The sequence below is a fragment of the Musa acuminata genome, chromosome BXJ3-9 (assembly GCF_036884655.1).
Source record: "Musa acuminata AAA Group cultivar baxijiao chromosome BXJ3-9, Cavendish_Baxijiao_AAA, whole genome shotgun sequence".
Classification (NCBI taxonomy): Eukaryota; Viridiplantae; Streptophyta; class Magnoliopsida; order Zingiberales; family Musaceae; genus Musa; species Musa acuminata.
The window spans coordinates 2,295,395-2,310,747 of record NC_088357.1 but is presented as its reverse complement, the minus strand read 5'-3'; the positions used below and the strand labels follow the sequence as shown (position 1 = coordinate 2,310,747).

At 40.8% G+C, this 15,353-nt stretch overlaps 3 protein-coding genes across 8 annotated transcripts; 1 reads left to right on the top strand and 2 right to left on the bottom strand.

The window, feature by feature from the left end:
- Positions 1-107: 107 nt before the first annotated feature.
- LOC135581454 (triosephosphate isomerase, cytosolic-like) lies at positions 108-6,052 on the bottom strand. Of its 3 annotated transcripts, none has more exons than XM_065166241.1 (9): positions 5,630-6,052; positions 5,456-5,531; positions 4,477-4,600; positions 3,393-3,477; positions 2,545-2,677; positions 2,124-2,218; positions 1,278-1,356; positions 950-1,032; positions 108-434 (listed from the first exon to the last, which is right to left on the bottom strand). In XM_065166241.1, exons 1-9 carry the CDS (start codon positions 5,738-5,740, stop codon positions 384-386), a joined length of 837 nt encoding a protein of 278 aa, XP_065022313.1. In that variant the 5' UTR covers positions 5,741-6,052; the 3' UTR covers positions 108-383. The 3 variants fall into 3 exon arrangements, with proteins under 3 accessions (XP_065022313.1, XP_065022314.1, XP_065022315.1); XM_065166242.1 differs by having other exon boundaries at positions 5,651-6,045; XM_065166243.1 differs by having other exon boundaries at positions 5,814-6,035.
- A 613-nt stretch (positions 6,053-6,665) lies between these two features.
- Positions 6,666-9,973, top strand: LOC135648739 (transcription factor AS1-like). Of its 4 annotated transcripts, none has more exons than XM_065166660.1 (3): positions 6,666-7,179; positions 7,298-8,346; positions 8,738-9,973. In XM_065166660.1, the coding sequence occupies exon 3, from the start codon at positions 8,781-8,783 to the stop codon at positions 9,807-9,809; it is 1,029 nt and encodes a 342-aa protein (XP_065022732.1). In that variant the 5' UTR covers positions 6,666-7,179; positions 7,298-8,346; positions 8,738-8,780; the 3' UTR covers positions 9,810-9,973. The 4 variants fall into 4 exon arrangements, with proteins under 4 accessions (XP_065022732.1, XP_065022729.1, XP_065022733.1 ...); XM_065166657.1 differs by having other exon boundaries at positions 6,666-7,589; positions 7,682-8,346; XM_065166661.1 differs by lacking the exon at positions 7,298-8,346 and having other exon boundaries at positions 6,666-7,238.
- A 2,022-nt stretch (positions 9,974-11,995) lies between these two features.
- Positions 11,996-12,944, bottom strand: LOC103996841 (uncharacterized). The gene has a single exon (XM_009417862.3). The coding sequence runs from the start codon at positions 12,794-12,796 to the stop codon at positions 12,128-12,130; it is 669 nt and encodes a 222-aa protein (XP_009416137.2). The 5' UTR covers positions 12,797-12,944; the 3' UTR covers positions 11,996-12,127.
- Between the last annotated feature and the right edge of the window lie 2,409 nt (positions 12,945-15,353).

Genomic DNA, 15,353 nt, shown 5'->3' with positions numbered 1-15,353 from the left:
ACAATAATTCAACCAATTAGATGATTGGCTGATATTTTGACAAAAGATTTTTTTTTTCTTTTTGTGACGATACAACAGACTTTCATTGCATAAAATAAGTTCTGCAATTGCTAAAGGATTCAAAACAAATTGTTATTCCAAATCTACATTCAAATCAAATCCCTTCTTCCAAAACCCATACAAGAAGAAAAGTCATTAACAAGAAGCCACAAGTCCCACTCATTTTGGAGTCGAGCTAAATTGTGGGAGACAATACAGGTATCATTGAGCAAAACGGGAAAGTAGAACTAGCTTTATAACATTTCCCTGCCACTGTTGCTTCGTTCATAGTTTTACAAAAGATTCCGCCACACAAGTGTTGAAACATGAACAAATCCAGCGTCTTATGCAGATGACTTAACCGTAGCAGACTTGATAATGTCCACAAATTCTGGCTGTAGACAGAAAGGAAAAGAAGTCAGAAACCAGGTTGGGAAATCAAAGTGTAGCAGACTTATAGAAGGGCTGATCACTTTTTACAGCCAGGTATGATCAACTAGCCATAAGAACATAATCGAGAAACAGCAAGCATGAACAATGGACAAGTTTTTGTAAGGTGGTGCAATTCCTTCCTGGTCAGAGGACACCTTTCATTTCAATTGTTTCTCTAACAGCAGACTGCCTTCAGTACGATATGCTTGCTTCATTCATTCAAACAGGTTGTTTTCACAAACAAATGTGTCAGTGTCAATTCCATCCAAGTGTGCATATTCAATTAAATTGGCAATGTCGACTATGCTGATAGAAGCGAACAAATCCAACTGCCACTTGTATCAAGAAACACTCTTCAGCTGCAGCATAGTATAGCTTAACCGGTGATCAGGAGTCAAACTCTCAAAGGCCCAGAGATTTTTTTTATAAATTCCTATTTTATAAAAAGGATAAAAGAAGAGTGACGTCAGACAAAAACCTTCAAGGAAGCTCCACCAACAAGAAACCCATCAACATCAGGTTGTGCTGCCAGTTCTTTGCAATTGGCTCCATTTACAGAACCTGCAATTATCATGATGGACAATTAACAGCTAAAATCCAGCAATAATCTTTATAAAGAAACAATATTTCACAGATATATACCATAGAAAATTCACTTCTCTGACAATCTTGACGTATTGCATTAAATTCAACACGTTTGAAAATGTAATAGTTGGCTTCAACAAAAAGCTGAAGTCCACCGGTTAATGCAAAAATTGGTTTACGTTTGAGAAATATGACTTTTCTAGACAATTTGAAAGATGTACCTCCATATATAATCCTAGTTGATGCAGCAACTTCAGGACTCACATTATCATGAAGCAATTTCCTTAGAGCTGTGTGTACCTGGTATATTTTCCACATGATGGTGAGAAAAAATGTGCTAAAAATGATTTAATGAAGCTATACATAATGTGATATGTGTGTGATTATGTTAGTGGTACATATTTTGGTGCAAAAGTTTGATACCATAGCAAGGTCCATAACATCTTGTTTCAGAGTTAAAATAAAAAGAACCGGAATCAGTATGAGGATACAATAGTAGCAACCTTTACAATGGACACACATAGTGTTTATATCTTGAATCACAATAGGTATATGCGCTAGGGAAACATTAAACTAAAACAATGTTCATCTCCATTTAAAATAGAGTAGAGAATTCCTACTAGAAAACAGAAAAAAGAAAATGTGCAATTTAAATTACGTAGTATATTTCACAAATGAATAAAGCAAATTTGATTCCTATATGCACTTGAAACCTTCATAACTCAGCAGCAGGAATACAACATCTTACTAGCAGAGATATCAAACATTAATAACCGCTGCATTTAACATAACAAAAAATGGTAAGAAATGATAGGATACAGTTAGTTAATTATCACTAGCATCAACTGATAACACAACCTAAACAACCGAAGCAAATTTGGTTATCTCTAGTTTATCTTGAATCGAGTAACCACAAGAATTTTGATAATGAATACTGATGATAAATTATCATGCCAAGTAGGATAAAGAGTTACTATATCTATCACTCACTTGGATAACATATTATTGTCCAAAAATTTAAGGTTGATGAAACAAGCTACAGAGTCATCAGGTATCACATAACACACCTCCTGAGCCTGAGTGGGGGTTGCAACTTTGCCAGTTCCAATGGCCCAAACTGGCTCATAGGCTAACACAACATTGTTCCAATCGGATATCCAGCCTGCAAGAAACAACTCCTTTAATAGTAACCATTTGTGACTTTTGACATAAAAGTTCAAATTCAGACTATGATCCTTGAAAAAGTGAAATGAAGAACTGAAAGTTAAGAAACAGATCTATTCGTATAGGAAAAAAGAAAAGAAAATGGAGAAATAACATGGAAATGATGCAGTGGAAGATAAACCATCACAAGTTACCTAGTCTACCAGTTCAACAATAGCTAGATATACAGTTTTCCCAATGATGCAAAATGATAACACAAAAAGTAAATATCTGCTGATAATAAACAGTTAATATAAAGTTATAAAAAATTAACACTCGCATTGCCTGCAATTGCTTTTGTTTGTGCAGCAACAATATCCATAGTTGATCCTGATTCTCGCTGCTCTAGTGTCTCACCAACACAGGCAATCACCTTTAATCCTTGAGAGAGTGCATATGCAACTTTGTCTCCCACAAACTGCCATTGATGAAGCAAATACATATCATGCTGAATAACTGTGTTACAAAACCTAACTGAGACCAAAAGAGTTCTAATTTATTGTTGAGGTACAATATTGACACTCACATGCCACCTATTAGGAAAGATTCTAGTCTATGCATTGAGCTGCAGACCTTGATGAAGACAATAATCCTTTGAGTTGGGAAGATAGATACTCCAGTTAGTACCACATAAAAAGAGGAAGGATATTTATGCTATCATCAGGGCTAGATTGGTTCACTCCAAGTTAGTGGGATTAACAATCCATCAAACCAGGTGGTGCAATGATTATTCATATCTTGTACCGGTTGATTAGTTTCAGGCACATACAGTCATAACATAACTCTAGGTTAAGCTACATTTTCCTCCATAAGTATACCAATTTTTGGCTCTCTGGCATAGCATTCTGCAGATATTCAGCTTATACAACATTAAAGATCATCCCATTAACTTTTATCGAAGTGGGTTCATTTTTTCTTGCACTTATATGTGCACATAACTGGGTTGCTTTTAATTAAGAGGAACTCCGACAATATCAAATTAGCTTAAAAAAAATTGAAGTACCTATTGCGATATTCCCAAAATTTAAACTGGGATATGCAGTGAGGAGGTCCACACGAGAATTATACAATGATTAAAAGAACTGTCAACTAATATAAATGCAAATGATACAAGTGACATAAGGAAAACTTGCCTCATTTGTTTCACCCAACAATAGCCTCCTTTCAGAGTGACCCAAAATGACCCAAGGAATGCCCAGATTTACAAGCATCTCAGCACTGCATGAGAATCAATATGATAAACTTCTCAACTCTTGCATGTTCGAGTTTGTTTAAGAAGATTGAATTTAGTCAGGAACATTTATCAAGTATACATCACCATACATCACAAGAGCACAATATTAGATTTAAATTGCATTAGTTGAACCAATCAAAGAAAATGGAACAGATAGTTCTAGGGAATTTACCCTTATTTCCCTAAAATGACTATGGTGATTTTGGTGACACAGCATCTAGATTAAGATGCTTGACAAAAATTCAATAAAGTACAAGAGATGCCAATATGGCGACTAAGGCCAGCTCCTAGACTACATCCATCAAGAATGACATTTTCTTTGTTAAATATATTTTAACAATTCAGGTTTCATACATAAGCTGATACAAATGAGCAACTGTTGGTGAGAGCACAAGTTCTCTTGGCATATGATTAAATATGTTGAGATATAAGAAGATTACATCCAGTAGTTAACAATGACTCAGGACAAATGTGGTCTTTAAATTATCAAGACCCAACTTGCTGCAGTTTTGGCAACACTGAAATTTCAGCCACTGAAGAAATCACCACAGATTACAGAATCAAACAATGTTAAAATATATCTGCAATTTTGGTAGACTGAATACTTCTGTTTCCTGATGTTTCTGTATGATGACTTCTTGAGTTAATATATCTACTTCTTTTCTTAAAAAAAAAAGGAAAAATAGTCTTTAAGTGAGCTTCTGATTCTAGCAGGTAATGAAACAGCCTTCTCGCACATGAGAAGTTAATGTTTTCAGCTCAGTGATATTAATAAATCACATGTGAAAGTTTACAAAGGTTGAGCAATGTCTCGCTGATAATTAATATATCAAATTCATTTTGCAAGAAGGGTCAGAGAGGCATGATGAATACAAAGGTTGAGCATCCGATGAGTAGAATTGAGAGCATTGACCTTCAAGCATGATATTTCCATATTTTAAAAATTTACATATCCTCAACAACCACTTAGAGGAATGTCTTACCTAACTTCACCTGTGAAAGCACCTCCTTTCCTTGCCCAACAATTCTGTGCAGCAACTTGAAAATCAGATCGCAGCAAGCTTTTCACCAAACTAAGGAAAACAAAAGGAGGGCTCACAACAACATCTGCAAAAACCATTTACAAGACCCCAATAGTCATGTGTTGACCAAAAGACAAATCATTGTGATGTCATCGAATGTCATAACACGTACATATTATTATGGTCATTTCCGATGATCCTATAATAAACAAGACTCTGAACAAGTGGCTCCAGCTAACTGTCAAGTGCATTCGTAGAGGTAAAGATCATAATTTCATTGTTCTCTGAGCCAACTTTGACTATTGCTCAAAGTTTACAAGTTTGTGCAGTCTAACATCCAGATACTCCTTTTAGCCCATATCAGGTGATTAGCCGGCTTAAGATGACATCTTTCTCTTCCATATGTGTATTTCTAACAGATCAGATATATTTGTGAAGCTTAACTAGTCTGGCCTTGCATGACGGTAAGAAGAGATCTTAACCTCCTCACTAGTCGGACTTGTTTACCATATAATTTTTCTTTGCGTGTACAAAGTTAATGCAATGTTTAAGGATATAGCAAAAAGTAAAATTCAACGATCTATGTCATCTTTCCTAGTGCAAGTCCATAACAGGCAAGTAGGACTCACAAAACAACACAGAAAAAAAAGGGCATGCTCTAAAGCCATTTATAACTTAAGTGAAGTTACATAGATTCACATATTTAAGATGATGGCATCCTATCCTCCGAAGAACCACTATGAGAAAGACTGCTGTTGGAGAACACAAGTGCATACACACACAATAAATGATCACAGGGAACTAAAAGTGCATTAAATTGGTACAAGAACAAATTTTCGTGCTTAACTGACATTGTGAAAATTACATGCCGGATCAAACACTCAAATCCATCTAACAAACAAATGTAACATCATCAGAGCAATTTAGGTTTAAGCCATACCCACAACCTCCTCAGGCGGGACTTCAGCTTCGTTCAGGACGGTGACGATCTTCTTGACTTGTTCAACTGTCCCATTCTGCATAAATTCCCAACCAAAACCACATTTAGAGAAGGGAAACATAAAAGATCGAAGCAAAACAAGAGCAACCATTTCCAAATTATGAAAAAGATCACCAAAACCCCCCTTGTCCTCACGTTTCGGAAACCGTAGAACAACCACAGACCAGGTGATTCAGAGATGTCGAAGAAGTAATCCGAAAAACGAGAAGCGACGCGAAGCTCCATCAACCGTGAACAGCGAAGAAATCAAATCCAAATGAAATCATCGATCGAGAGCTCTTCAGAAACGGGAGCCTACGCATTTCCAGTTGCCGCCGACGAAAAACTTCCTGGCCATTGTTCTCCAAGAATCGGACGAGGAAACCAAGAAATTGGGGCGGTCCGATCCTATCCGATCACAGATTTCCCGTTCCGTGCAAGTCTCGAGACTCGAGAGAAAGGCGTAAGGAGGCGGTATGAATGGGCCAACTGAGTGTTGCAATTAGCCGGGCCGGAAAAGATGAACATGGCCCGGCTCAGCTTTGAACCAACTCGATGACTATGATCGGATCAGGCTCGGCCCGCACGCTCAATCGATTTATACATTGATAGTCATCGAATCGATTTATAGGGACAGTTGGCGACTCGTAAACTTGGGAATCGAAATGGAATCAAGAATATTCTTCAGTCCACCACATGCAAAAGCGCAGGAAGGGTCGACGAAGAAAGCTACAACTCAATTCGACGTAGTTGAATGATGGATGGGCGACGGAAGAGAGAGAAAAGATGAGTTGCTCCATTTGCACAGATCTGACATGTTCGAGGATGCGTGCAGCCCAATCCACGTCCGGATTTATTGGATCTCATGTCTCGTGCACATGGGAGAGGAGTGATGCCGTGGCCTTTGGACCAGTAACCCAGTCAAAATTTTCAGCTACGTGTGTATGGCTTTAATATATCTTGAAGAACAATTATGGTTATGATTAAACATGTATTTAATTAATAATTAGAATACGTAAAATTACCTAACACTTTGCAGACTCGATGTTGAAGACCAATGTCCTTTTACGTCAGGGTCGATCTGGTGATGCCCACAAGCAGACAAAGCGGTCCCACAGAGAAGTCGCACTGCCAAACAGGGTGGATGGCAGGGGCGGTGGAGGAAGATGAGACACGAACCCCGAAGCCAAGGAAGGGAGAGAGAGAGGAAGAGAAGGGTAATTGGATCGGCGAGGAAGAGGAGAGCGACGTAACCAGTCGCTGACACCAAAGACGAAGCGCCAGAGAGAGGAAGAGACGAGGTGGTGGAGGAAGAGGTCCAGTCTCCATCGATTCGTCTCCTTGTGCCGCGAAGCGCGCACTAAAACGCAAATCTTTCCACCGCGCCCCTCTCTCTCTGTCTCTCTTCTCAGGGCCCATGACTGTATCTGCAGTACAGGTCCCGCCATTGCCATTGCCAGGCATGGCCATTTCCACCCACAGTGTGCCACCACCCCCCTTGGCAACCGCGCCTTCTGTTTTCTCTTTTCCCCTGCCTTCTCATCTCTCTCCAATGATGCCACTTGCTCTCACAGTGAAAGTTCCCGTTCGTATCGGGGCACACAGTGCCGGACCCCAACTGTTACTGCTTTCTACAGTTTCTACAATTACTACGACGACGACGACGACGACGAAGAGGAGTTAAGGTGTCTCTTTATTCACTGTTACTACGATTACTGCTACGGCGACGACGACCATGAGTAAAGTTAGTATCTCTTATCCCCCCGTGTAGATAGATTTGAGTGAGTCCAATATCTTTGGCAGATCTGTAGCTCAGTAGCTCGTATCGGGAGGGGTTTTACATGCTTGAGGTAAGCGAGGAGACGGGTAGCTTTTGCCATTAACTGGCAGCAGAGCTGCCGGTCCAGTCTTGTCTCGGAACGTAATGGATCCATGAGGGAAGGCTGGTCGCTCATGAGTTGGCAACGCAAGAAACAAAAAAGGGAAGGCTTCCCGTCGTACGACGCGATGGTTCTTGGCATGACAAAAAATGCAAGCGCAGCACAGAAGATCGCGCCACTCTCCGCCGGGGGGGCGGGGCGGGCAGATTACCTCTGTAAGATTGTCAGATGTCCGGTTCCATTGATTTCTCTCTTCCATCATGCATTTATTACGTTCTTGTTCTTACACCTTCCCGTCTTTTGTAAGGATGAAGGCACTGTTCCCATCCGCTGGATAAGTCTCATGTCCCAAAGCATGGATTTATCGTTTATGCTGCTCCGCACTAGCCTACCCTCTGCCACTGTTCCACCTCTAAGCCACCTCTCTCTCTCTCTCTCTCTCTCTCTGGGGACAGGAAACCTTTATCTTTTCTTTTCTTTTTATCCTTCTTCTTAACAGTAAAGTAAAAGACATCTTCCGTGGGATCAATGGATGGGTTTCCGCCGTGTGCAAATATGATCATGGCATCACGTTCCTTGCTCAAACATTGACACGGCGCCCACCGCACTCCACTGTCCCTGTTGTGAGTAGTCTTTTACCCCGACGACCTTCCTCCCCTCACCCTTTCTCTTCCCATCTCTCTCTTTCTTTACCACCTTTCGTCTTTTTGCCGTTCGCGTGCGTTTCCTTTACGTTGCTGTCCCGTCGCCCTGTCTCAACTTCCTCTTCCCTTATATTTGAAGCCCGCTTTGTTCGCCCTTGGCCAAATATTCCCTTTCCATTTCGCTGCTGCTGCATGGTTATGCTATGCCATGCTATGCTCTGCCCTTTGGATCGAAGCTGCTAGCCATCGGCATCATTGGAAGACCGTCGTAAGTCATCACTGGCGTCGAGTCTTTGAAGATACCGAGCTTCTATGAAGTGTTTTGTTGGTAATGTCGAATCTGGCTGGATTTGTGATCTATCGTTATTCATTGATTTAGTCAAACGATCATTAGGTTTTCGTACCTTCGCTTCTCTACTCTAATCATATGGCGTATAATTGTTAATGGATTATTTAACGACTAAAATCACATAGATTCTGCAAGTACTATGCGTTGGGATTCTTCCGAACCAGCGGGCAATCTTTTGTGCTTCGAGATCTTTCGATGAAATGGTTTGTGGCATTAAGTTTCACTAGATTTCTATTTGGTGGCACTGCAGCGTCAGGGTGCTCGATATCTTGACTCTATCGAGAGACCCCGAGATTCGTATGACTTGTCGATGTATCTGATGTCGTCTTCTTCCATGGATTGCCATTGTTCATGGTTTTATGTTTGGCAGAAAGCTATGAGGCGCCAGAGGAGATGGGAGTCGGCCACTGCAAATGAAGGATAGGCAGCGGTGGAGATCTGAAGAGGATGCTATATTGCGTGCGTACGTGAAGCAGTATGGTCCCAGGGAGTGGCACCTCGTGTCCCAGCGCATGAATGTTACCCTCGACCGGGACGCCAAATCCTGCTTGGAGAGGTGGAAGAATTATCTCAAGCCCGGCATCAAGAAGGGATCGCTCACCGAGGAGGAGCAGCGCCTGGTGATAAGGCTGCAGGCCAAGCACGGCAACAAGTGGAAGAAGATCGCGGCCGAGATCCCCGGACGCACAGCCAAGCGGCTGGGCAAGTGGTGGGAGGTGTTCAGGGAGAAGCAGCAGCGGGAGCAAAGAGAGAGCAACAAGTCCGGGGCCGCCACCGCCGAGCCGGGCAAGTACGACCGCATTCTCGAGAGCTTCGCCGAGAAGCTGGTTAAGGAGCAGCGGGCCGTCCCACTGCTCATGGCCACGCCATTCCTTCCACCGTGGCTGTCGAACAATGCCGGCTCCCGCAGGCCGCCGTCGCCATCGGTCACACTTACACTCTCACCTTCCACCGTCCCTCCTGCTCCTAAGCCCTGGCCGCAGCCTGAACGAGGAGGAAACGGTGGTTTGGGGCTGACAACCTCTCAGCGCAGCGTGGTGCCGGGGTTCGCCAGTTCGGTCGACGGCAACATGATGTCGGAGCTGGTCGACTGTTGCAGAGAGTTAGAGGAAGGGCATCGAGCGTGGATGGAGCACAAGAAGGAAGCGGCATGGAGGCTGAAGAGGCTGGAGCTGCAGCTGGAGTCGGAGAAGGCTTGCAAGAGGAGGGAGAAGATGGAGGAGATCGAGGCCAAAGTGCGAGCACTCAGGGAGGAGCAGCAGGTGGTGCTGGAGAGGGTCGAAGCAGAGTACAAGGAGCAGATCGCGGGGTTGAGGAAGGATGCGGAAGCAAAGGAACAGAAACTAGCGGATCAGTGGGCTGCGAAGCATATGCGGCTGAGCAAGTTCCTTGAGCAGGTGGGCTGTCGCCAGTGGCCACCGGCCGACATGAATGGGCGGTGAGGATGAACCTCCCTACCTGCCGTGGAACCTGAAGCTTAAGCCAATAACTCATCTGTTCGTCTCTATTGCCTTCATCCTCTCTTCCGAAGAAGAAATCCCAGTTTATCTATTTGTACTGCCTCGATCTAACTGTTCCCAGTAATTGAATATGCTGCAATCGTCTACGATGATTCGTTCATCATCTCCAAATCGAAAATTCCCAGGCATTTTTTTTTCTCTTCCATCTCCTCAAGATGCTACGAATTACTGAAAGGCAAAATGCTTAGGAACTGAGATATATACAGTTCTTAGAAACCCTAAACGTAGTAACATCTTTGACTCACACCACAGCTTCTCCGGATCCTTTATTTTGCCTACAAAACCCACCGATCCCAGCGTTACCCATCACGACGTCGGGTGAAACTTCCGTCTCCTACATTTCGTCGAACACTTTAAACGCAGATCCCGAATCTTGGTACTTGCTACCCCCGGACATCAAAGCTTTATGCGTGTAAAGAAAGATCGGTGAAGACACCGGCGCGCTTCATCTCATCACTCAGCTCGAACCGACCACTCCCGGAGTCGTTCCTGAATCACCTGCTAATCATGACGGTGTAAGTGAACTCATTAGCGATCAAGCTCCTTAGTCCGATCGAACAATCGCCCCGCCACATCAAAGCTGCTTCTTTTTACAGCACCCATCGATCAAAGTGGTGCGCGTGACCGCATTGGGCGGCCTCGAACTCGTCCACCACGCTCGAAACTTGATCGAGCAATCTCGCGTGGCAGAGGCCGCGGAGGCGGAGAAGCTTGGCGAAGGTGGTGGATGCGGGAGTGGGGCGCATCGGAGCGTTTGGTCGAGGTCCGAGGGCGGTGGGCGCCGGGATTAATTTTTCGAATATATACATATATATATATATATATATATATATATATATATATATATATATATATATATAATTTTCTTGAATAAGGTTCTAAAAACTATATGAATAATTTATTTATAATATTTTTATATAAAAATTGTTTTTATTTTCCTCTGATATTTTTCCATTTGAATTGCTCATTGCTTATAAGCATAACAACGAATAATTCTCTTCTTTTCAATATGATAAATTTTGTTATTCTTTCTTTTTTTATTTTGATAAATTATATTATTTATTTTTTATTTTAATAGTATAAGTGATAATTTGGTAAAGTCTTTATGAGATAAGCTAGTCGACATCTTTCATGTAATTACTATTTATTTGATAATTATTCAATTATATTAAAATAGTGACATTATTCTATTATGCATTGACACTGTTTGCAGCTAAGTCATATCATATGCAAACATTATTTTCTTTCATTATTGACATTTTTCAAAAGAAAAAAAAACGGGTGGGGGGGGGGGGGCCTACCTTGATATCTATCTGTTTCATTGTCTGTATTCTCCATCACCCAAAGTTCTAAATTGAAATATTTGACTGTCTGCTATCAACATGATGAAACATGCTTGCCACAAACATGAGCAGGGCTTATTCAAGATCAACAGCTGATTTGTTCTTGGTCTGAGACACCACTCAATCAATTGGATGGCAAAAGAGATGTGCTTGTCATGATACATCTATTAATTTCCAGCTACCATAAATAATTAGACTTCCTTGTGCAACTGATGAAGCTGCTCTCTTGGCTGGAACAACATGCAGCAAAGTTATCTGCTAAATGAGATTATTTTAGCTATTTTTAGGTACATTATACAACCTCACTAATCCTGTCACTTGCACGCATAAGGTGGCAGCACCAAAGCTGAGGCTTCTGCATCAAGTGTGGTGGGGTAATGATGAAGAAGGCACTGCGAAGGAGGCCAAGGATGGGTCCATTTGCCATCGAACAAAGATGCGATGAGCAGATCGAGCTTAAAGAAGAGGAAGAGCGAGACTTGTGGGGGCCCTTTCCTTCCTCTCTTTGCGAAAAAGAAAAAGGCCACCACCACCTGTCATCATCCATCCAACCCACCACCTCCGGTGGTCATGATCAGCTTCTTCTTCCCTTGGTGAAAGCACCGGGGAAGGAGTCGAACATGAAAGCATGCGGATATAACTCGACGATGCAGTTGATGGATCTGTCCGTCTGCCTTCGAGAGAGACACACACGGTTCCGGTTTCCCTCAGAAGCACGATGGATGAAACAAGAACTTTTTGTACAGTCAAGATCGAGAAAAAGGGTTGTGTTAGAAAGAATTAGATGATCTCAACATGTTCAGATTAATTCCATTGTCGACGGAACAAAGAAGGGAGGAGCAAAAACTATGTTGCCATCAAAGAATCGAAAGACATGGAATAAAGAAGGAACAGATCTCAGCGTGCCATTGCAGGTGGATTGGGGAAGGTGATGCTTCGCTGGGTGGGCAGGGCGAGCATGGCGGTGTGGTCCAAGAAATCCTTGAGGGCCACGACCGCCTCGAGAATTCTTCTTAGGTCATCGGCGCACGAGAAGCCGGTAGCTCCCAGCCGCCGCAGGGCGTACACGTAGAACGTCAGGCACCCTTTCCGGAACTTGAACCTCGACATCTCGCAGCCGGAGAGCCCCCGGATGAGCTTCTTGTTGACGTCCCCCAGCGGGATCATGCGCGGCCACAGCTGGTCCACCGCCAGCTTCATGCTCTCCGACTCGAACACGAAGATCACCACCTTGGACTTGTTGGTGCCCAGGCCGAGGGTGAGCGTGTGCCATGCATGATGGGCCAGGATGGTGAAGTTGGTGGGCAGGTACGTGGTGGTGGAAAGGAAGGGAAGGCTCTGGCGTTGGCTGAGGCAGGAAGGCGGGATGTCCAGAAGCCGCAGCAGCTCGAGCGGCGCCGCCTGCCGGACGGTGAAGGACTTGACCACGAATTGGGCGCCGAAGCGGATGCCCTTGACGTCGGCGCTCGGCTTGAAGTGAGCGTCCGACGCAGGCTTTTGCTGATCATTCTTCTGGTCATCGTGCTTGTGTTTCTTCTTCTTCTTCTTCTTCTTCTCCTCTGCCATGTTCGCTGCCGACTAAAAAGCTATAATGCGGGGGATGGCGACGGGGCTCGACCTGTCTTTCTTGCCTTGTTTGGTCGCTGGAAACCGGAAAGGAGCCGCCCACTTTACCCTTTATACGAGGCCGGTCCGCTGCTGCGAGGGAGTGAATCCAAATCTTTCTCGCTCTTCTTTTCTTTTCCGTGTTCACTTTGCTTCATATCTCATCAGACATACATATCCACGTATAGTTAATATAGTTAGAAGTGGCATCTTTTCCTCTATTCTTCTAATTCTGTTGGTATATGAATGGTTTTAGATCAGCTTCGTCACCATTTAATTTGAATCAAAATTGAATCGATAAAAAAAATCGGAATTGATTTGCTTATTTCAAATCGATTATTCATGATTTTCTAAAATATTTTTATTTAATTTTTTAATTTAAAAAAATAAGAATCGAAATCATGATGAGATCTATTACAAATCGACTGAAAATAATGAAAAAATTAAGATTAAAATGGAACAATTAGCACTTATAAATTATAGTTTAATAATTCAGATTTGAATGCGGAAACTTTTTTTTCGATCAAAAAGTGATGAACAGTATTTTGAGACTTATAAGTTTGAAAAGAATAAAACCATACGAGTACAGATATATTTTTTTATGAATCTTTATACAATCTAAATGTTGGACCGAGAGAAAGCATTACATGGAACAACCACCGTTTTCTACGTGGGTGGTGGGTATTGTTAGCTTAAAACATTACGTATAACTCACATCAACAGCTGACATTACGTAAAACATTACGTAGAACTCAAGGAAATGGCCTCTCCAATCGGATGTCATCTATGGTCTTTAGCTTTTACTAAGCATTCAATGCCAATGGTAAAGGAATAAGGTTTGGGTAAATGATAGGATGTTAAATCATCAACAAGTGTATCACACGCATTTATAATCCTTCCATTAGTCGTACGTCCAAAGTAAGCTATAATTATTATTATTATTTTTTTTATCTTACATATTTTTTTATTAATAATTTAGGTTCAGTGAAATTAACATCAAACTAAATCCGATAGTTATTGTCGGTATCAAAATAAATATCTTTTTATATATATTATTATGTTATGGTAGCTTTGCACGGGTCCATAGCATCATACGACACCAAACAAAGTAAAAAAAATTCAACACACCACACCACCCTCGAAATTGACCTAACTCAATATGAGCCAATTTGGATTGATAAAAAATCATCAAAATCCAAATTTGATCGAAATTATTCGAATCCCGTTCGAATTAAATTGAGACCATTTAAGACCGATGGAAATCATCTCAAATCACATTGAATTGACTTAATTCAATCAAAAAATATAAAAATATTAAAGTTGAGTTGGAATCACTCTCGATTAACTTGAACTCACTAGACCTAACCATGTCGATTAGTTTGTTCACAAGCACTAGGTCGATCCATGTCGAACTCCACCTAATTTGAGTTGGGTCCGACGAACCTTAATTGATTGATTTGACTCGAGCTAGATACAACTACGTCGATCCAGACTATACCCAACAGTCATCCGTAATCGAATTTGAATTATTTTTTGATTAATTTGTAATGTGAACACATAAATAATTTTATATAGGATTTCAAGACAAAAAATTATTTCGATATTATTTTTGAAAAAAAATTAATATTAGCTTTAACAAAAGTCTAATTTAAATATATGAAGATATGAATCTCATTAAAATCATCAAATAGTGTTTAAAAAATTTAATGATATGATCCAAACAAATAAATTAACACCAATAAAAAAACCTAAATTAATATGTAGAGGCATGATCTCATGAATATCATCAAACGGATGTACTAATTTACATGTCAAGTTACAAAGTGAAGTATAATTAATCGAATCTAAAGCATGAATCACATCCCATTTTTAATTAATAAGAAAAACATAATGAAGTATCAAACAAACTAAAATAGCAATCAAATATTTTCAAAAATAAAATAAAATAAAATACCTAGAGCCGAAGATCTCCACCGATCACTTTGAGAGAATGGATTGAAAAGGAGAACTTCACCCTGTTTATAAAGGACGAAGAGAGCTTTAATAAGGTAAGAAGTTTTAAATTTTTTTCCATTTTTATTATTAAATAAAAACAATAATTAAATAATTCCTTATAATCGCGTTCACGATAGAAAAAAAAAACATTAATAGCTAAATAAAATTTCTTGTAAGGGCATGCAAATTAGGATATGGATAATATTATTTTAGTTAACAAACAAAAATTAGAATGATTATTCCTCATGTTGTGTGTGTGGCCTTTGAATTTTTTTTTGGTACGCTTACTTTGTTGGTGTAATCGTATAGAATGCCATGAAAATACTAATATAAATCAAGTAGTACAAAAATAAACTTTTATCTAGACAAATAACATGTAACAATATCTAAAAAATAATTACATTAATTGAATATGAAAAATTATCAAATGATGTGAAAGAAATAATTTACCTAACATAATTATCATAACTTGTGATAGGAAACTTCCATATTTATGTAGACGAACTTATAAATATAAGTTTTT